General features: G+C 39.6%; 1 protein-coding gene and 1 pseudogene across 17 annotated transcripts in view; both read right to left on the bottom strand.

Moving 5' to 3' along the window:
• The window catches only part of AHCYL2 (adenosylhomocysteinase like 2), a 188,489-nt gene that overhangs the window by 8,395 nt on the left and 158,573 nt on the right, over positions 1-21,521 (bottom strand). For all 17 annotated transcript variants that reach the window (XM_069588355.1, XM_069588354.1, XM_069588353.1 and 14 more), the window contains 7 exons: positions 16,722-16,816; positions 14,024-14,130; positions 12,398-12,514; positions 10,377-10,440; positions 9,810-9,898; positions 5,936-6,006; positions 3,687-3,781 (listed from right to left, as the gene is read on the bottom strand). In XM_069588355.1, the coding sequence (XP_069444456.1) occupies positions 3,687-3,781; positions 5,936-6,006; positions 9,810-9,898; positions 10,377-10,440; positions 12,398-12,514; positions 14,024-14,130; positions 16,722-16,816 (638 nt within the window). The remainder of the gene's footprint in view (positions 1-3,686; positions 3,782-5,935; positions 6,007-9,809; positions 9,899-10,376; positions 10,441-12,397; positions 12,515-14,023; positions 14,131-16,721; positions 16,817-21,521) is intronic.
• On the bottom strand, positions 19,755-21,461 carry LOC138439494 (zinc finger protein 512-like; annotated as a pseudogene).

The raw sequence follows: 21,521 nt of genomic DNA, 5'->3' as shown, positions 1-21,521 counted from the left end.
TATTTATTTACCTAATCAAATCACTTTGCCCAATCAAATTTACTTTTAGGGCTCTATCTTATAGAAATACTTGTTCAAGTTCACAAATATAAGTGCCCAAGAATGTTTAGCCCAGCATTACTTATAATAGCAAAAAGTGTATATCAACATGGGAATGGCTAAGTAAATCAGGATAATTCCATACAATGGAATATAATGTAATTCTTAAACTATACATTATTGTTAAGTGAAAAAAACTAGAGTAGAAATAATATACTATAATCTCAATTTTGTAAATTTTTTACTTCTTTAAAATATATTTATCAATATATTGCTTGAATTTTAAATTAAGCAAGCATTACTTTAAAATTAGAATTTTAAAGAGAAATTTTATAAAGAAACACTGTAAATAGAATTTTAAAAGAATTTGAACAAATAGGCCATTTTGGGAAGTTAAGGATATACAAAGTAATTCCTTAGTTTCCAGATATATTACCATGGAGGACAACAACCATGTAGAGACAAGAGATACTCCTTGGTAACACTAGCAACTTTTCCATTGAGATAATGAGACTTAAAGTATTTCAAGTTCTTAGTGTTTTATATTCCTCATCTTCCACGGGACAAGCAATCCTTGTGATTGGAGGTAAGGAGTTGACACGATGACAATAAGAGTCTCTTGTTTTAGGAAGTATTCCCTGAAAAAAAAGATCTAGTGGAATCAAGAAAAGGGAACTTCTTAGGAACATCATAAGATAGTCAATGTTTAGTAGAGGCGACTTATGACAGAACTGGGATGGCTATGATGCAAGCCAAAGACCTGAGGGTTTCAAATGGGGTTTGAAAGGAAACTTGGTTAAGTGACCCCTGGCACTGCCCAGGCGACCCCAATAATCTACTGAAGTCTATTTGCCATTCACACTCCTTGAGAGAAGCATTTCCTATGGCTAGCAATTTTACAAGAATTTCGCCTAGAGACATCCAATGCCTTTTCTGTGAATTTGTAGTCACTAAGCAATCTACAAGGAAAAAGATTCCCTATGCTCACTCCCTTCCCAAACTAGGTGTATATCCCACTGTAAAGCCGAGAACAACTGTGGTTCTAGTCCTGTGAAGCATGGAGTTGGTAGCAAGTCTCAGGTGGTAATTCTTTGGTTGGCAAAAACTTTCAAAGAATGTGCACATAATGGTTTAGCTACTTGAACTGTGAAGCTTACAATCATATAGGCCGTCTGTGTGACACATATGTGTAAGCCGGTCTCTTTTCAGGAGAAAGGAAGTATGTGAAAGAAAGACTTGGACGAAAGGCAGCTGAGAGCACAGTCTCTATCACAGGTTCCCTGAGTATTCATGGTCTTATTTTTCAGAAAATAACATAGGTTTCCAACTCTTTCCATGAGCGATTCCATCTTAAAAATGCAGCAGTCAACATTTCAAGGTCAGGTTAACTGTAAATTCTTTCACAAAGAAAAGACCCTTACACTTTTTTTTTTTCTTTAATTCTTACATGTGTTCCCAAACATGAACCCCCCTCCCGCCTCCCTCCCCTACACTTTTTATCACTAAAAAATCTGGATAAAAATTTACCAAACCATTCTCCTTTGCAGTTTTGCTGAGTTAACTTATAGTGATTCTCCTCTCTTTTTATCACACTCTGCATCCAGTCCATGTAGCAAATCCCATTGCTACACAATATATCACTTCTTGACAATATACTGCTACCTTCACATCACTTCTAACCACCTCCACTGTTTATCCATCCATCTAACCCAAGCTACTACTTTCTGTTGCTGGAAATACTGAAAAGAGTTTTCTATCGTCCCTATCACTACTCAAGCTCCGTAAGTATTTTTGTCATATAACAGCCAGGGCACTCTTTTAAAACATAAGTCAGATTTCATCAGTCATCTGCTCAAAACCTTCCAATGGCCTCTCTTGTACAAAGAATAAAATCTAAAGTTCAAGCCATGGCCTAAAAGCACTACATAACCTCCTACCTCCTTGCTGCCTGCCTCTTATCCTCATCCCCTTATCCATTCTGTCCTTGCCACAGTGGCATCTTTTCTGTTCCTCAAACACACCAAACACTCTTTTCTGTTCCTCAAACACATCAAGCATGTTTCTACCTCCTCTCTGAATTCAAGCTTTGTGCAAATGTTACCTCCTCAAAGAGCCTTCTTTGATTGCCCTAATTAAACAGCATCCTCAATGCACTCATCTTTCTGTTTTACTGCAGTATTAGGTACTAACTGACATAACTGTCTGTCCAGTCAGTTTTCCACACTAGGATACAAGCTCCGAGAAAGCGGGCATACTGTCCACTGCTGCTTCTTTAGCCAGTTAGGACTAAGCACAGAGCAGAGCAAGAACTCAACACATATTTGCTAAGGAGTGAATGAACATTCTGGAATCCATGATTACTTCAGTTTGTTATTTCCTTAAATTTCATTTATGTGCCCTGTGACACTACCGTTGAAGACAGAGCAAACTTTTCCAAAGTGATTCAACCATAGGCTGGACAGTTTAGAAACATTAATATCTTTGACCACTTAATAAAGGCACAGTATCACACAAAAGTAAAACTTAACCAAAAATAAAAAAAACCCCAAACCAAAAAAAACCCCCCACAAACCTCAAAAATAAAAACTAAACAAATTACTCATTATAAAGAAAATATCATGGTAAGACAAAGTAATGGAGTCACGCCACTCAAAAACCTCAAGGGTAGAAAGAGGCTCTGGTAGGTTGTTTCTTTCCCAGCTATTTTTAATAACAGAAGAATAGAACATAGAGTTAAAAAGAGATACCATTTAAAATAGATGTCCAACAAGCTCCCAGTATATCCACTGATCCTCACCTGGCAATGCTGAAGCTCAATCAGAGCAGCCCTCAGTGGAGATGAAAGCATGCTTTGCTTGAGCCATTTACCCAGAGAGAAATATAGCTGTGCCAGAAAAGTGCCAGAAAAATTTAAAACCAGAGGCAAAGTCACACTGAGAGATACTTTGGTAAGTCTAATAAATAGCACTTCTATTAACTATTACTTGGGCAAGTTGGTAGGACCAAGTGTTCTGTTGGATCAGAAGATTTCTGATGACTATAATAAAGTTAGAGAATCAAGGTGATAGATTTTCCAGGTTTGAGGAACACATGCTACTGAACTGATTGTGACACCTGGAGATCCAATACTATAGTTTGGAAAATACATTAAGGGAAGAGTTAGCACCATGAAAGAGGGAGAGAAAAAAAAGAAACCACAATATTTGATAGACACAGTCAATCTTAAGCAGTGTTCTCATTCCAGCCTATAGATTTCTCTGCCTGGACTTGTTTCCTTAGATCAACCTACTTGTCTCACTTTTATAGCAAATTCAAATATCCCCCAAATACTGACTAGCATACTGATTCACATAAGTATATCCTTTTTTGCTCTTAATCCTAAACACAAAGATGAGATGGCTTACAGTACAAGTAAGCATCAAGCTTAGGTGGAAAAACACTCATTTGAAATGATTAAGTTGAGATGAAGAAGCTTTGTAGAAGCCATACACAAAGGCCCAAAGGCTAGTGAGTGAACAGACTGTGAACAGCTCTGCCGGCACAGTCATGTTTAGGATGGCTGGTGACCCTGCTGCTTCTTCTAGTTTATGTTTCTTGGGAAAGAGAGAAAAAATAAAAGCCCCCAGTGATGAGTCACTTGATCTTACCACATCAATCTCCGTGTTGGAATGTCCCATGTTACAGACGATGCAGCTATTCTTCATACGATCTAAATGCTCTCTGGTTACCACATTCTTATTACCTTAAAAACAGAAGAGATATCCACATGAAAAGGAATGAAGTTCGACTCTTTCTCATACTATGTGTAAACTGAACTTAAAATGGGTCAGAGACCAAAATGTAAGAATTAAAACTATAACACTCTAAGCAAAGCATGGGAATAAATCTTTGTGACCTGGGTTACACAATGATTTCTTAGATAATAATACCTAAAGCACAAGCAACCAAAGGAAAAAAATAAACTGATTACACTGAAATTAAAAACTATGTGCTGCAAATGATACCAATAAGAAAATGAATTGACAACCTACACAAAGGGACAAAATACTTGCAAATCATAATATGATAAAAACTCTTACCGAACAATAATAAAATTTCTACAGAACTCTTACAACTCAAAAATAAAACGACAACTCATTTCTTAAAGAAAGTTTTTGGCCGCACCATGCGGCATGCAGGATCTTAGTTCCCCAACCAGGGCTCAAACCCTGCCTGTGCTGGGAGCTCCCCTGCACTGGGAGCACAGAATCTTCAACACTGGACCATTGGGGAAGTCCCAAAGACAACTTATTTAAAAAATGAGTAAAGGATCTGAATAAACATTTTCAAAAGAAGATGTACAAAAATGTGTTGACACGCACATGCAAAGATGCAAATCAATACCACAATGACACAGTACTTCACACATACTAGGATGGCTATAATCTAAAAATCAGAAAGTAACAAGTGTTGACAAGGATGTGGAGAAACTGTAACTCATGCATTGTTGGCTGGATGTAAAATAATGTAGTTACTTTGGAAGGTTTGGCATTTCCTCAAAATGTTAAAAGTAGAGTTATCATATGATCCACTTGTAGGTATACATCTAAAAGAACTAAAGACATGTTCACAAAAAACTTGCATACAGTGTTCACAGCAGCATTGTTCATAATAGCCAAAAAGTAAAAACAACCCAAGTGTCCATCAACTGAAGAATGGACATCACTGAAATGTGAAATAATCTTAAAATGGAACGTTATTCAGCAATCAAAAGGAATGAAATACTGATACATGCTACAACAATCATGAAAGATGAAAATATTATGGTAGGTAAAAAATGCCAGTCACAAAAGAAAAACATATTGTATGGTTGTTTATATTAAATATCCAGAATCGGCAAATCTATAGAGACCCAAAACTTAATGGTAGCCTAGGCTACCATTTGGCATTTGGGGAAAAGTGGAGGTAGAAAGAGGAGTGACTACTAATGATGTAAGATTTCTTTTGGGGATGATAAAAAATGTTGTGGAATTAGATAATGGGATGTTGTACAACTTTAGTAAAAATCACTGAACTATATACTTTAAAAGGTGATTTTTACAGTATGTAAATTACATCTCAATAAAAAAATTAGATTCTGATGTTTGTATGACCCTGTGAATTTGCTAGAAAACATTGAATTGTACACTTAGAGTGGGTGAAATGTATGGTAAATGAATTACACGTCAATAAAATTACTTACAAAGAAAAGAGATTGAGGGGTTGATGTGAAACAAGAACAGTTTCTTATGGTCCCTTTTTGCCCCCAGCTCCCCCTTTAGGCTATAAATAATAGTTTTGTTCTTAAATATTCTGATTTTCCTCCTTTAAAATAGAGTTATAAAAGAAATGCAATATTCCAATGGAAAGATAATAGTATGTATCTCAGTATAAGGAAAGTAGCCATGTCTCATATTACTCTCTCAAACTCAAAACCTACCTCCTTGGGAATTTAACACAGCTACCTTGCCCACTTTCTCCAACCAAGAGAAATTTTGCTCTAGCCTTGCTTTAGTTCTAGGGACTAGAAAGAAATACACATCACTTTTGGAAGTAAAATTTTTTTTTTTTAATGTACAAATTTAAGATCTGGCTTCCCAAATAAAACTCATTGGTAGCCATCTGCTAGGTAGCTGAGGATGGATAGAGATATAAAGCAGTTAAAAAGGCTAGAGAGAAACTTTCCTCTAGGAATGGCCTAATGGTACACTTTTGGTCAGAGCTCTGAAGAGGTGGGAAGAACAGGAAAGATTGGTTTTGTGGACTACTATCTCTGGCTTTCAGAGTTTGGTTTTGTTCAGAGCATTTCCAGTCATTTTTCACTTGTTCCATGCAAGTGTTCCCAAATGCCATCCCATTGTCTGTGTCACAATCATACCTGTACAGGTAATAACAATATCCACTTGTCGGATGACCTCATTTAATTTCACCAGTCGAAATCCATCCATACTGTAGAAATAAAGTATGATCAGTTACTGCCTTCTGCCACATAATCTTGAAAGCTAGTACCCAAGTTGCTTTGGTACCAACATCACTTTTTGATATGGCTGGACTATTCTTAGCAGTGAAAAATTCAAACTGCTTCCTTAGTTCACACAGGACAGAAATAAAAGGTTCTTTCTACCACTGGGACCTAATTCTTCCTGATAATAGAGAGACAGAGTTAACTGTGAAACCCCAATCAATTTCCTAGAAAGTGTCATTTAACCTGAACCTACTACCCCACTGAAACTGCTCTCCCCAAGATCATCAATGATCTCCTGGATGCCAAAAGCAAATTTTTCTTAAAGACTCTAATATTACTTGATTTCTTCTGTTACATTAAACATTATTTGCCTTCTTAAAACTCTATTGTCCTGGAGTCCATGATGCTGTTTTCTCTTGGTGTTCCTACTTTTCTGATTGCTCCTTCTTGATCTCAGTCAATCCTTAAATGTTGGTACTCTGTGGGGTGCTCTTTTCCTCTCTTCTTTCAGCACTTATCCATTCCTGCCCCTTGGATACAAATGATGCCTCACAAGTGGCTTATTTTCACATTGATGTCTTTAGCTTAGATCTCTCCAAATCGTCAGAGCTACAGATCAAATTATCCACTGGATAGCTCCTCCTCATGTCCCACAAGGACCTCAAACTTATTATCTTCCCCACACCACCATGCCTATCTGTCTCTTCTATGTTTTCCACCAACCCTATCTATCTCTTCTTCTATATTTTCTGTCTTAAGCAACAGCATTGCTGTTTACCCAACTCTAAGAGCCAAACTATAATGTCCTAGCCTACTGCCTCTCCCTAGTTAAAACTGTCACCAAATTCAGTTGATTCTTTTTCCTTAATTCCTTAAAACCTCTTTAATCTATACTGACTCAATAGACATGAGTTTGAACAAACTCCAGGAAATAGTGAAGGACAGGGAAGCCTAGTGCACTGCAGTCCATGAGGTCACAAAGTGTCAGAAATGACTTAGTGACTAAACAACAATCTATTCTCTCTTCTCTATATATGTAGGCCTGACATTCAGACTGTATTATTCCTTGCTATGGTAGACTCTGGCCCAATCTCGTTGCCTCTAAGTTTATGTCTAATTCATTTTACAGAGCGATTTCCTGAAATGCAGTCTGGATCATGTCACTTGCCTGCTTAAGATATTAATATATTAGGATAAGACAGGAAGACTTAAGTTGATATATGTGGGCAGCTCCATTAAGATACTTCCAGCTTCTTAAATATAAACATGTCATGCTCTCTCCTTCCTAGGTGACCCTTGAAAATGTTCCCTGTACCTGGAACTTACTTTCAAACTAAGAAGTCATTTAAACAAGTTTCAAGACTCAGCTCTATTGACACCTCTTTCTACCCTGCCCTGCCTTGCTCAATCTTTTATTTATTTTTAATGGTCATTTTTTTTTTAATTGGGAGTTTTTAAATCTCCCGCTCTTTAGTTAGATATTCCTCCTTTGTGCCCCTACAGAAGCATGTGCTGTTTATCTCTATCATTGCCCTTATTACACTGAATGGTGGTTATTTGTCTGTGTGCTTCTAAAAGCAGGAATTTGTTTCATTCTTCTACTCATCCTATTCATCCTCACCACAGAGCAGAGTACCTAACATAGAGTGAAGTCGCTCAGTCGTGTCCGACTCTGCGACCCCATAGACTGTAGCCCACCAGGCTCCTCTGTCCATGGGATTCTCCAGGCAAGAATACTGGAGTGGGTTGCCATTTCCTTCTCAGTGCTCAATTCATGTTTATAAGGTAGTTTGAATCAGTATCTCAATCAGTATTAAAGCATGTTTAGGTTTCTCTGCTCAACATTCAGAAAACAAAGATCATGGCATCCGGTCCCATCACTTCACGGGAAATAGATGGGGAGACAGTGGAACAGTGTGAGACTTTATTTTTTGGGGCTCCAAAATCACTGCAGATGGTGATTCCAGCCATGAAATCAAAAGATGCTTACTCCTTGGAAGAAAAGTTATGACCAACCTAGATAGCATATTCAAAAGCAGAGACATTACTTTGCCAACTAAGGTCCATCTGGTCAAGGCTATGGTTTTTCCTGTGGTCATGTATGGCTGTGAGAGTTGGACTGTGAAGAAGGCTGAGCGCCGAAGAATTGATGCGTTTGAACTGTGGTGTTGGAGAAGACTCTTGAGAGTCCCTTGGACTGCAAGGAGATCCAACCAATCCATTCTGAAGGAGATCAGCCCTGGGATTTCTTTGGAAGGAATTATGCTAAAGCTGAAACTCCAGTACTTTGGCCACCTCATGCGAACAGTTGACTCATTGGAAAAGACCCTGATGCTGGGAGGGACTGGGGGCAGGAGGAGAAGGGGACGACAGAGGATGAGATGGCTGGATGGCATCACGGACTCAATGGATGTGAGTCTGAGTGAACTTCAGGAGTTGTTGATGGACAGGGAGGCCTGGCGTGCTGCGATTCATAGGGTCGCAAAGAGTCGGACACGACTGAGCGACTGAACTGAACTGAACTGAATAAACCCTGAAAGTGCTAGAATGGTGACAGTTCCCCTTGTGTGCTGGAGCCTTGACTTAGACAAAGTCAACAACTCTGTTGGGGAAAACTGTGGGTTGATGGCTAGCGTGTGTGAGGAGTGGTAGGTTAGAGGAAATGTCATGCCTCATCTATTGTGCGTGCCTTCCTCGGGCGGGTTAATGGTAAAGACTGGGTGGGTTATTCAGGCTACAGACATGGGGACTATGCAGTTGTTTTCAGGGACAGTGGTACTAAGTTGGCCAAAAAGTTCATTTCATTTTTCTGTAAGATTTTACCCAATATTTCTATCCTGTTGAGGGTAGCAGGAGACAATTTTAATAAGTTACCACTTAGTGGGCATTTATTATGTGACAGCCCCTCTACACTTTGCATAGTTATATATTTATTATATAATGTATGTGTTAGTCATTCAGTAATGTTCGACTCTTTGCGACACCATGGACTGTAGCCCACCAGGCTCCTCTGTCCATGGGATTCTCCAGGTAAGAATACTGAAGTGGGTAGCTATTTCCTTCTCCAGGGGATCTTCTCGACCCAGGGATTGAACCTGGTCTCCTGCACTGCAGGCAGATTCTTTACCATCTGAGCCACCAGCAAAGCATTACCATATGTAATAATTATATAATTATTTTCTGAACTTTCATAATTGAGGTAGATAAGATTACACACAATTTACAGATGAGAGAGGAACTATTTTTTTTTTATTTTAACTTTGGAATCATTTCAAGCTTAAGAATTATAAGCACAGTACAAACAACTCTTATGTATCCTTCAATCAGAGTTAGTAGATTTTACCCTTCACTTGATTTGTCTGACATTTCTTCCTGATCACACCGAGGTGATGCATCTGGGGGAGGCATGTGACAGAAGTGCTCTTTTAGGTGCATCACTTTGGAAAGGATCTGACGCCAGCCTATTTCTTTTTTGATCATTGTTTTCAAAGGGAGAGGGATGGCATGTGGAGCTGGGAAGGGGCTACCTATTTTCTGACTCAAGGCTTCCCCTGTTACTGCTTCCACAAGAGTTCCAAATTCTAGCTTCCCTGATAATCTCTGTTTTCCCAGAGCAGAGCTCCTAGATTTTTGAAAGACGGGTGCTTATAGTTAATACCAGCCTCTCAGGATCCAGGCCCCTCCGAGAGAAAATGCTGCGTTAACTAGGCCATTCTTTGGAGGCAGTTACAAGATCACGTTAGACAGTGCTGCAAAGGAAAAAGCAGATCTCCTTGTGCATGCTTACCAGGCCTGAAGAGCACAGATGGGGTCGATCTCAGTCACATACACAATGGAGCCCATAGCTTTCAAGGCAGCACAGCACCCCTTCCCGACCTGGAGAGAGGAGAAAGAAAGCATGAGAAGGAAAGTCACGAAGAAAACAGCTCCTCAAAGCTTCTGGTGAAGTGTACCCCCCTTTCCGCCCCCAAAGGGAATTTCACTGAATAGATTCATGCTTGGGGGAAAACAGGAAAAAAATAAATGAATGCATTTCATAAACAAACTCCTCAGCCCTGCTTAGCACATGCATTTGCACAAGTACACCCACACTCACGATTTATAATCAAAACACAAGCTAAAAGAACATCGCAAACAGCGCACTGGAACAGTCAGAAAATCAACTTAAGGAAAAAATAGCAAAAATGCAAAGAGAAAAAGAAAGATTGTACTTTAACCAGAGGCTTCTGAAATTACTTTTTTCCCATTTAAAATGGTAAATGAATGTAGTTTGATGTCCACAGAAGTGAAAAATTCTAGTATATTTTTGCAAAATACATTTTAAATTCCTAATAACTGAAAGACTAAACCTTACCTCTCCATAGCCACAGACTACCACCTGCTTCCCACCAAACATCATGTCTGTTGTTCTTTTAAGTCTACGGGGGAAGAAAAATTGAATCAGAAAAATCTCTAGTTTCTCCCTTAAGAATAGATTGAGTCCCTTTGTTTTCATGGGTTGTTTTGTTTTTTTTTTGGTTTTGTTTTGAATGTTGAAAGTAAGCCTGGTTTCTATTCTAAAGAAACTATTTAATGACTAGAAAGAAAAGTTCAATAAAATATGCATTTTCTTACTCCATGCTATCCAATCAATTCCATCTATATGTGAGGGTTTTTTTTTCTTTTTTTCCCCTTGTCCTGGGAGTGGTGCAAAAGGGAAGAAGCAATAGACCACAAAGTAACTTTTAAACATAAAAGCAATATATATTTACTATATAACATTTAGAATATATAATATTTGGAAATAAAGATAAAAAGTAAATAAAAATAATGTAATTTTATTTAGCAGGTGACAAAGCTCTGGCTTAATGTAAACTTTCTAGCTTACTGAATGAGACACATAAAATAGAACGCTGATAAATGAGTCCTATATTTAGTAATATCAGAATGGCCGATAGGTCCCACATTAATTCAGGTAGGGTAACAGGCAACAAGGTGGAGAAGAGCCATGAAATATGCCAACACTGACTGCATAAGCAGTGAGTTTTCTGGGCCGAGTCCTTTTCAGACGTGTTCTTCTTTGTCCCTGAGTCTCTATGAAGCTAGAATAAAGGTCCTTATTGTTTTCAGGCTCTCTTAGAAGAAGCTGTAGGAGCAGTTTCTGGTTTCTCTTTAGGTCTGGTTGATCTCCCTTCTCTAGGAAGCCCTAGTTAGGCAGAAGAAACTTTTCAACTAAAATCTGCCATTCTGAGACAGTTCTGACAAATATCTGTGGGTCTTTCTCCTCATCTATCTGGTTAACCTCTCCTGTTGAAAAGAGTCTAAAAATGCCCCAAGGGAAAATAGAAATCTATCTTTTTAATGACTTGACAACTCCACTCACTAGGAACTAGTGTAACTCCATGAACCCCGATGAGACTCAGTAACTATCAGTTAAGTGCAGAGGCAATTTCTGTTGAGTGATGAGGCTAAGTGTGGCTTGGCGACAACCATATTCAAAAGTCATGGCTTAGAATGGTCCTGGACTGGCCCAGCACCAACAAGGAAATCACTAGTGCTTGTGGTGTTCCAAACTGCCTGATGTTCAGACTAGTAATGTGGCCCCCAGGCCCTTTCTTCCATTAACTTTTCCATTAACCTGTATATGATGGAAACCATTTGGTTTGGCAGTATTCTAAACCAACGTAATGCTTTCATACAGGGAATTATTGAGTCATCTTAGCAAGAAAGAAGAAATGTCAGGACACAAGTGTAGACAGCAACTGGGTTCTGGAAGAACAGAGTTTTTGGTATATTATATCTAAGTAGATTTTTTTTCAGACTTGTAGTCCTCACAGATGTGAAAAACTACAAATGCCTCTGGGAAACGACCCTTTGCTCACCATGATTTTCCAGATGGCCAAAGAATTGTTATGATGGTTATAACTTAAGTTACATGACAACATGACCTGGAAGAGAAACACCAGGAACCTTTTCCTAAATCAACAAAGATACTTATACTAACTGACTTCCAGGCCTGATAGGATCACAAAGTAAAAACTGTCACCAAAAGACAGGAGCTGGTCTGATTTTTTAAGTAAAATAGATTCACTTGCAATAGCGACAGCAATGGTAACTCTACGTCATAAAATATTGAGTCTGGCGTATGATGTCATAGTGATAGCAAAGGTATCTTTGGGTTATAAAATATTGAGTATGATATATGTTATAAAATATTGTGTCTGAGATACAACTAGTTTCATCCTATAAGGTATATATATAGAAACAAAGAATAAATTTTCAGAGTCTGTATACAGTTTAGAGGTGCTACACAAATCATTTCCAGAAACAACCAAAACCAAAAAATTTAGAACCTCAATTCAACAACTGAAGTTCACTACAAAGATAATCCATTACCCATCAAGAATTGATTCACGGCAACAGTAGAGGTTGTCAAATTTCTGTTTCGTGACTGAGTCATTGACATTCATGGCTGGAACACACAGCTTTCCAGCCTTGGATAGCTGGTAGAGCCTAAGGATAAAGGAAATAAAAAGAACATCCATCAGTTTCATATCAAATTTTACAAATAAGTTAATTGAGTAGGCATGACAGCCTGAGACACAACTAGTTTCATCCTATAAATTGTATATAGAGAAATAGAGAATACCTTTTCCAGAGTCTATATACAGCTTAGAAATAAAGATCTTAATCAAAAGGCACATGGGGAAAATCTTTGACCCATCTCTAAATTTTAAGGATTAAAATGTAAAACTTTACATTGATTATTAATTTTATTTCTCTTTTTAACTATAAGAGAAAATTTTAAGTACTGTTTTAATCCCACTACTCTAAAGCAACAATTTTAACTTTCAAATAGTCTTAATTTTATAATTTCAGTATACATACCTATAAATATGTATATCTACATGCGTACTAAGTTGCTTCAGTCATGTCTGACTCTGTGCAACCCTATGGACTGTAGCCCACCAGGCTCTTCTGTCCATGGGATTCTCCAGGCAAGAATACTGGAGTGGATTGCCATTCCCTTCTCCAGAGGATCTTTCTGACCCAGGGATCAAATCCATGCCTCTTACATCTCCTTCATTGGTGGGTGGGTTCTTTACCACTAGCACCACCTTTGAAGTCCATATATCTATATATAAGGGTTATTTATTTTTTTTAATTCAGTCAACTAAAAATTAGACACAGATGTTTTATTCAAAACTCACCCCTTTCTAAAAGTTTGAAAACTTGGGACAATTCATAGTTTTATACATTCAAAAAGATCACAATATAAAAAAGCAGTGATAGTGGCTTATTCAGAATTTATTTCCCTAAAACTTTCTTACTTTAGCTCTTTCTGGGTAAATAACAGGAAACAGAAATGGTTACAATTGTACTCAGGGAATTAAGACTCATTTGAGAAACAGAACCCTAAATACTTGCTCTCTGTGTATGAATGTAAGCTCTCTGAGGGACCAGGATTTTTTTCCCCCACTGCGAGATCCCTAGCATGGTTTTTAGAGCAGTTATTGGTTCAATGCAGAAGTTCAATAATTGAATTTGTCCCAAAAAGACAAGCAGTCATTGTATTACAATGCTAGAAAACATGAGGCCCACACTGTTCCCCTATCCACTCCTCATTATTTTAAGTTTGTTATTTGTGTTGTTAATTTAAAACACAAGTATGCAGATTCAGATCTCATCATTTCAGAGCATCATTTTAATTTTTAACATAATGTAGTCTATAAGTGGGCTTCCCTGGTGGCTCAGTGGTAAAGAATCCACCTGCCAATGCAGGAGACTTGGGTTTGATCCCTGTGTCGGGAAGATCCCCTAGAGAAGGAAATGGCAACCCACTTCACTGTTCTTCCTGGGAAAACACCATGGACAGAGAAGCCTGGTGGACTACCGTCCATGGACTTGCAAAGAGTTGAACATGACTTAGCAAATAAACAGCAACAACAATTCTGTAAGTATGTGATTACATGAACATATGTCCAGGCTGCATAAAGCCAGCATGCCTATGTCAAATCTTACCTATGGACTCCGGTAACACTCTCCTCCACGATGCCCTTGATTTTCTTAAACATGTTGGGATACTTCTTATAAATCCAGTGAGTAAGATCCCCTCCATCATCCAAGATCTAGAATAATAAGCATCAATAATGTCATATTTAAAATTTTGTAAATGGTTAAACAAAGTAATTTACAGTGGTCATTATACAGAAGAAAACGACAGTGAGATGAAAGGTCAACTGTAATTCTCACAGCCAAGTGAACTTCCCAAATGACATACCTACTAGGATCAAACTTATAGCAATGCAATGAGGATTTTCTTATGGACTAATAGCTTAAGTGATTATCTAGACCACTAGCTCCTGACTGTACTATAGATAGTCAGAAAGCTTAAACCTAATAGCATATTTATATTAGTTAAATTCAGGACTTTGAATATAATCAGTGAAAGCTTAGTAAAACCAGATAATTAGTCTCTCTCCAGAACAATGGCTTATAAAACTGTATTTGTTAATCCTTTACTTGTCCCAAAGTACAGGCATTCTCCTACCCAAAATGCTCAGGCAGCACAGTAGGGTTTTGCCTAGCACAACCTCACACTCTCTATAAACCAAATTAAAAATAACTAGGGAACTGTGCAGCATGTAGGTGTGCAAGCATGCCTCTGAACAGCTCATCACTATTTCAGGTTGGGATTAAAGACAAACACAAAGCTGTGCCCACTGGAGCTTTCATCAGCGGAGGAAAGTTTCTGAATTATAAATAAGCTAAAGAAAGATTAGCTTAGAATACGATTAGGCAGTAGGCTGTGGCATTTCAGCCCTTTACCTAGCTGTCAGAAATGCTTGGCAAGACTTTCCAAATTGTCACATACACTCTCCCAGAAAGACCCACAGGACTGAGCTGCCCTCTGCTGGCACATGCCCATTTTGCAGTGCCATCAGTGAACTCCACTACAAGTGTCAAAGGCACCATCCTGGATCCCTGCCTACACACAATCTCCAACCTTGTGTCTAATACCTGACCTCTTTTTTGCTTCTGCCCTTGTTTTTTTGTTTTGGGCAGCACCACTTAGCTTGTGGAATCCTAGTTCCCTGATCAGGGACTGAACTCAGGCCCTTGGCAGTGAGAACATGGAGTCCTAACCACTGGACCACCAGGGAATTCCCAATTCTGCTCCTGCTGTTGATCTAATTTCTCTGATTCCACCAAACCTTATTTGAGAGTAGAGATCCAAGGCTGGACTCACTCTTACACTTGCTCCATACTGTAAGTCAGTGCTCCATTTTTCTTGTGGTATAAACCCTCAGAACAGAGTCCCTAAGGAACAGAAAGGGTCCTCTGCATTTCTCTCTCCCTTTTTACACATATGAAATCCCTCATGGCGTTTTTCCTTGCAGCCTCTGATCCCTAGCATACAAAATATGCTATACAGGAAAGACTGTATCTTAGAATAACTATTCTCATCCACTTCTTCCTTTTAACAAAGATTTTGAATACAGGCAGGTGGTTGCTATCCCTAATATTTATTTATTGAATAAAGCCTATAATTATTAGCCTGTCATTCTACTGCAGAAGATTCTTGTCACCCAGGAATCTTCCTGAGGTTAGCGAGCAAGTAAAAGTACTAGATCTTTACAGGATCCAAAAAAGATTATGAGTACTGTTTTCTGGGGTCACAGTTCTTATCCTTGTCTTACTTTGTCAACCTTTCCAGCAGTTTATGCTGACCTACAGTCTGTAAATGCTTGCTATGTACAATGCCCTGTCCTCCCTATGTTCGTAACTATACAATTAATATTTTATTCCCAGAAGAACCTCTGTCAGTCACACTCCGTTCTGGCACTGTTAAACTCTGCTGGAATGAGCTGACTCATTGTGCAGCCAACTCCTCCCTCCCTTTGAGGATACAAAGGTTTTAACCCAGCTTTCCTCAAATCAACCCTTGGTGCATTGTGACCTGCATCACAGAATCTAGAAAGACAGGCCGCTTCTCCCTCTGTCTCCCAGGTAAAGCCTGCTCTGCAGTCTTTAGCAGCAAGTAATAGTAGGACTAGCGCTTCAAGGATTCTTGTTTTTAGTTGATTTCCTTAATTTCTCCTCTCACTCCTATCCAGAAAGGTTTGCAAAGTAGGAGTGCATCGTACTTGTGCAGCTCTGTGCTCCCCTTTATGAATCTAATATGCTACCAGCCTTCAAGCACTTAAAAAAAAAGTGAAACAAAAATAAAAACTAAGCAAAAATTAAAAGCCCCAACTTCCTAAGGTGAGAAATGAATAAAGAAGAAATTTGAACTTTGAATCCCTTCAGGTTTACTATAAATTTGGCATGTGATTTTAGAGAGAAAGCTATGTACCACAGGAGCGGTGTGTGTTGGGGGAAGTGCTGGTAAGCAGTGTTAGGAGATAGTAACTCATTCATCTTACTTTTTAACTAGTCATGTGTGAACCCGGAGCAGTATTTTAACACTGCTGATGAATATGAGCACTTCTAAGATCAGCACTGACAATTATAAGCACTTTGAGGCTATAAAGAGGTTTAATATTCTTGGGATGTCCTAAGCATAAGAATCTAGTTCTGCTGGAAGCCCAAGTACATCAGATGAAAAAGGAAACATCTTCCTTCCTTCCTTCCTGTTGGGAAACCCTCTCCCAGGCCACATCCTCCCTCCCTGTACCCCCACGTCCCAGTGAACTGTGCTAACAGAAACCTAACACACCATGTTTGGCTGCCAGCCCTCCACATTCACACATCTGTCAATGCACCACCAGAAGTCATCTTCTGACTCTCCTTTCCAGGCAAACACAGGAAATCCTGAGAAAAAAGAACAAAGAGAAACCATTGAAGCTTGAAAAAAGTGCTGACCCTCAGTTTTGGCAAGAAGATTAGATGCTAGTTTTCCCCAGTTCCAAACTTGTTTTGCTGTTCTTCTTAGGCTGACTGATTAAATATTGTCTTCAGCCCCCTTTATCCATTCCTTCCTCTTTGGTGGTCATTTTATTCTTGTTAGACCAAAGAGGACAAACAAAAGGCCCAAGAGTATGAGGGATGCTAAAAATATGACTAAAGGCAAAAAAGAGGAAACTAGAAATATGTACTTTTTCATCTAGTCCAACTGGAATTCCCACCATTTCCCAATTACATTTTGATCTTTCTTTGCTTCTCTACCTTAGTCCTTCCACCTCCTTCATCAGGAAAACCCTTACACTCTTCTCCCTCTGTCCAAATGTTGCTACACTTCACTGGCCAATAAGTGGCATGTTCCTAATGAAGACTTATTAACTCAGCTGTAAGTGATCTCTCATGGAATCTGATCTTTTACTAGCCCCTTGCTGGTACACTGAATGTGGGTTTATGATCTGTTGTGGCATTATCATATATGTCCTTGTACTATCATTGTTTGTGTATGTGTCTTTTCTCCTCAACTACAATATAAGGTTCTGAGTGCAAAGACTCTCTTATTTGCCCTTAGAGTCAGTCAATCAGCATTTGTTGGGAAAATAAAAAGAAATGAATGTATATGTACAATTAATTGAACTACATATTTATATATGTGTACTTTCTATACATAATTTATACATTAATAAAAATTTTACGAATGAATGAATGTAAATGAAAGAACAAATAAAATGTTGACGGTGTTTGCAAAAGGAAAGATATACATGCACTATAGAACTTTCCCAGAATTTCTCAAGGGATCTGAAGCAAATTTTTTGTACCCTGATCTGTGTTGTGCTGTCAGAGAGGGAGCGCAAGAAACCGGCAGAGTACAAAGTACAAATTTCTCTATTTCTTTTTTTCTAACACAGTCATTTATTTTTCTTGCCATTGCCAAACATTTCCCAAATCTTACTCACCAGAAATTAACAGAGCTTCTCCATTTTCCTCCCTGACCATCCTTATGAATGGAAAGGGCTTTAAGGGAGCAACTGCCAATGACAATGTCAAGTGGATCGACCATGTCCTTCCTTTCTTTCAAAACTACCTATTCTGGCAGTATTCCAGCCAGGTTTCAATGCTCCTGTGTTTCAAAGTGGTCTTCACAAAAGCCCACATTTTAAGGCTATATGGAGCAGCACAGAGAACAGTTAATAGTGGTAATAGCCTTTTAGATTTTGAAAAGGCAGTACTGGTCCACATCAGGGTTAAGGGTCTCTGACTTTTAATGTGGTGTAAGCCACAAAAATTGGCAATAATATAGAAGACCAATATTTATGGAAAAGGGGAAGAGAATTCAGAAATACAACAACAGAGCTGCTCTAATCAATGCTCCAAGAAAAAGCCATCCTGAAGGAGAAACAGCCTAACAGATACTATTGGCTAGGCGAGAGGTTCAGAAAAAGGACTCTTCTTTCCAACTCCAGATAAATATCTACACCTCGTGTCAAAGTGTCAGGTTATAAAGAGGACAAAACACAATGTCTAAAAAAGAGGGTAGAGGACAACATTCTTAGAAAATTCAGAGAGACAGACCTTGGCTAAAGGGAGATACAAGAACTTGAGAGTGCAGACTAACGATCAGGTCAAGTCCAGGGGAGAAGGAATGTACACCTTGGCTACCAATCTTCATGGCAGTACCAGCAATATTAGGGTTCTGTGTCAAATACCAGAGGCAAAAGGGTATTACTCGTCAATCCTCAAAACCACAGGAACAAGATAAACTGCAGGAAAGTTGATCTGAGGTGGTATTGATTTGTGCTGCTTTCCTCTTTCCAGTCATTTTATATGAGACTCATTTCTCCTAAGGCTGCATATCATGCCTGTGTGTCTGGTTACTTACTGCCACCTGGGACAAAGTATTTCCCAGGAAAACTTGTGTCCAGCGGGCCTAGCTTTTTTATTCTAAGTATTTTCTCACTTTAAATCCTAAAACCATAATGAGACAACAGCCTCCATAAATTCTGTCACCCAGGCAGACAGGGGAACCTTATTAAAGGAGTGACAACAGTTCTAGGTTCTAGGCTTGTTATATCACAAATACAAAATCATCAATTGGTGTGGTTTTGAAAAGTTAGTTTGTGGAGAAGGGAATGGCAATCCACTCCAGTATTCTTGCCTGGAGAAGCCCATGGACAGAGGAGCCTGGCAGACTACAGTCCATGGGGTCGCAAAGAGTCGGACAGGACTGAGCGACCAACACTACTTAAAGTCTAGCTGACACCACACTCAAAGCTGAGCAGTTGCTTAGGTTCTTTGGTCTGTGGGCTGAGGGATGGATCTGTTCACATGTGGAGATGTACTGGGTTTAAAATCAGCTTTGTAAAACCATTCTGGAATAAAGCTCAACTGGAGAAATGAGGGAAAAAAAAAGTTAGTTTGGAATCATTTTAAAAGATAGATGATGGAGTAACTACGGAATCAATGGCACTTCCAAGAACATTCTATACCCCAGTATGGAAAGGATAATCGAACAGGTTTCTTAATCTTGTACAGGGCAAGAGGGCCTACAGTGGACCTTATGGGGGAGCTCTTTGGGCAAGAGGAGAGAAAATAGGGCGACTCCAATGAGAATATCAGGAAAATCTACCAAAAAGAAGATGGGGGTGGGGGTGGTGGAGGGTTCACAAGAATCAGTAGAAGAAACAGTGAAATTTACACAGGAGGAAGGAGCTGAGAGTGTCACAGCCTTACACAAACAGCTGAAATAGTAAATTTCTCTTTACTCAGCTCCCGTGACTCAGGCCTCTCCACACAGGTCCCTGTGACAAGAGCCTTCCACCCACTCTCCCAGGAGTGCTTTCACACTGACCGCCTATTTCTTTCCTCGTTTATGACTCGCCTCTAGGGACTTGACTTTCTGGAACTATGTTGGCACCGGCTCCTGCTCTGGTTTTCTACAGTATGTACATCTCTACAGGTGTCACCACTAGCAGTACCTCATGATTCCTCCTCTGATCCTTCCCTACTCTAAGACTCGGCTCTGTCTCAGGAAGCTCAATGCCGGGCTGCTACCGCCACCTTAGAAACCATCGGGTCCTGGGCTACCACCTCCACTTCTCTTCTTCTTGCTGTCGCTGTTTTATCTTCACCAGCTTCTCAAAGCTTTCGGTTGTTGTCGGGTTGACAACAAACCAATTCTCAGAGTGGACAGAGTCGATGTGATACCTGACACCATTCTCTGACACAAATTCTTTCTGACAGAGAAGACACTTGTATTTTCCAGCCACAAACGTTCCCAGTGTACAAGAGCCCAGGTGAGCTTTAAGACCAGATACACTACTGTAGACAGCCTTACAACCCTGGTTAGGACACTGAATGCGATGATACTTTTTGATATCTGATTTCTATTTGTGTAGTACTTCTCGGCTGAAGGTCAGTAGCCCAGGACGAGTATATTTTAACTTCCGATCATCAGGTACCAGATCCTGAAGCACCTTTCTCTTAGGCCATTCCTTGGCCAATTCAGCAGAAGCCAGTTCCTGCAGGTGGAATACAGCTATCTGCCTCTGAACTCGGCCTCCACCCTTTGACTCCAAGCTCATGTCCTTCAAGCACTCTGGCTGACCTGACTCTGGAAAGAACAACATAGGACTCTGCTCTTATATACAAGTGATATACAAGTCCAGTCTTCAATCTATACGGCTTTCCACAGTGGTGACATTGCAGGGTCATCTTCTCCAGCTCAGCAGCCCCTTTGCCACATTTTCTCACATGGTACAGATATCCCATGATGCTGGTGAAGCTACTAGAGCAACTCTGATGCACGCATCTCAGCTTTCCCAGTTTCTTGAGAACTGTTCAGGGACGTTCCCTCTCACTTGGCTCATCTATTTCATCTCTAGCCTTTAAAATGGGGAAGCTATTATGATTTGCCATGACATGATACTTCATCCCTGCTAGTGAACGAAGCTGTTCCCCACAATGCTGACAGGTAAACATTTCCTGTTTGCAGTTTCCCCGTGTTTCTTTAAGCCCTCTATGGTCTTTCTCCCCACTGCCTGGCAGGTAGGACAGGAGATAGTGCCTTTATCCACAATTTCTAAGTACCACTGCTCCTCTAAACTGCCTGCTGCATAAGCTGGTGGTTCCTTCCAAATATGGTGAGTCTGGGCTTTGGGATTAGGCTGAGCTTTAGGCTGCTGCTTCCTCCCATAAAGCTTATGCTTCTTCTGAGAAAATTCTCTGATAGTCTTCATCTCCTTCCTGCCTGGGTTTCCTTTTTTCTTTGGTTGATATTCCATCTGACCCTTCTACATGGGAAGCAGTAGCTGACTTGATCCTTCTCATCTTCATCCAGTAGGTAGATTTTTGGAAAGATGCTAGAAAATCACTCACTGGTTCACGAAGCAGATGATGAGCCATTTAAGGAATCATCATGAGGGATAGTGGACTGGAAACTATTATCCTTTATGGAGCATTGGGTTCTGCTATTCTTAGCTTCCATGATCCTTGTGTGTCTCTGCTGCTTAAAGGGTGTGGGTCCCGGGGTGGCAGGCACTGCACGGAGTCTGGAAGACATCACTCCCTCTCCTCACCTAACAAATTCACCCAAGGGCTCCAGACAGACAATGCCACTTCC

This window comes from Ovis canadensis, chromosome 4, assembly GCF_042477335.2.
Source record: "Ovis canadensis isolate MfBH-ARS-UI-01 breed Bighorn chromosome 4, ARS-UI_OviCan_v2, whole genome shotgun sequence".
Taxonomy (NCBI): Eukaryota; Metazoa; Chordata; class Mammalia; order Artiodactyla; family Bovidae; genus Ovis; species Ovis canadensis.
This window is presented reverse-complemented; position numbering and strand designations above follow the sequence as displayed.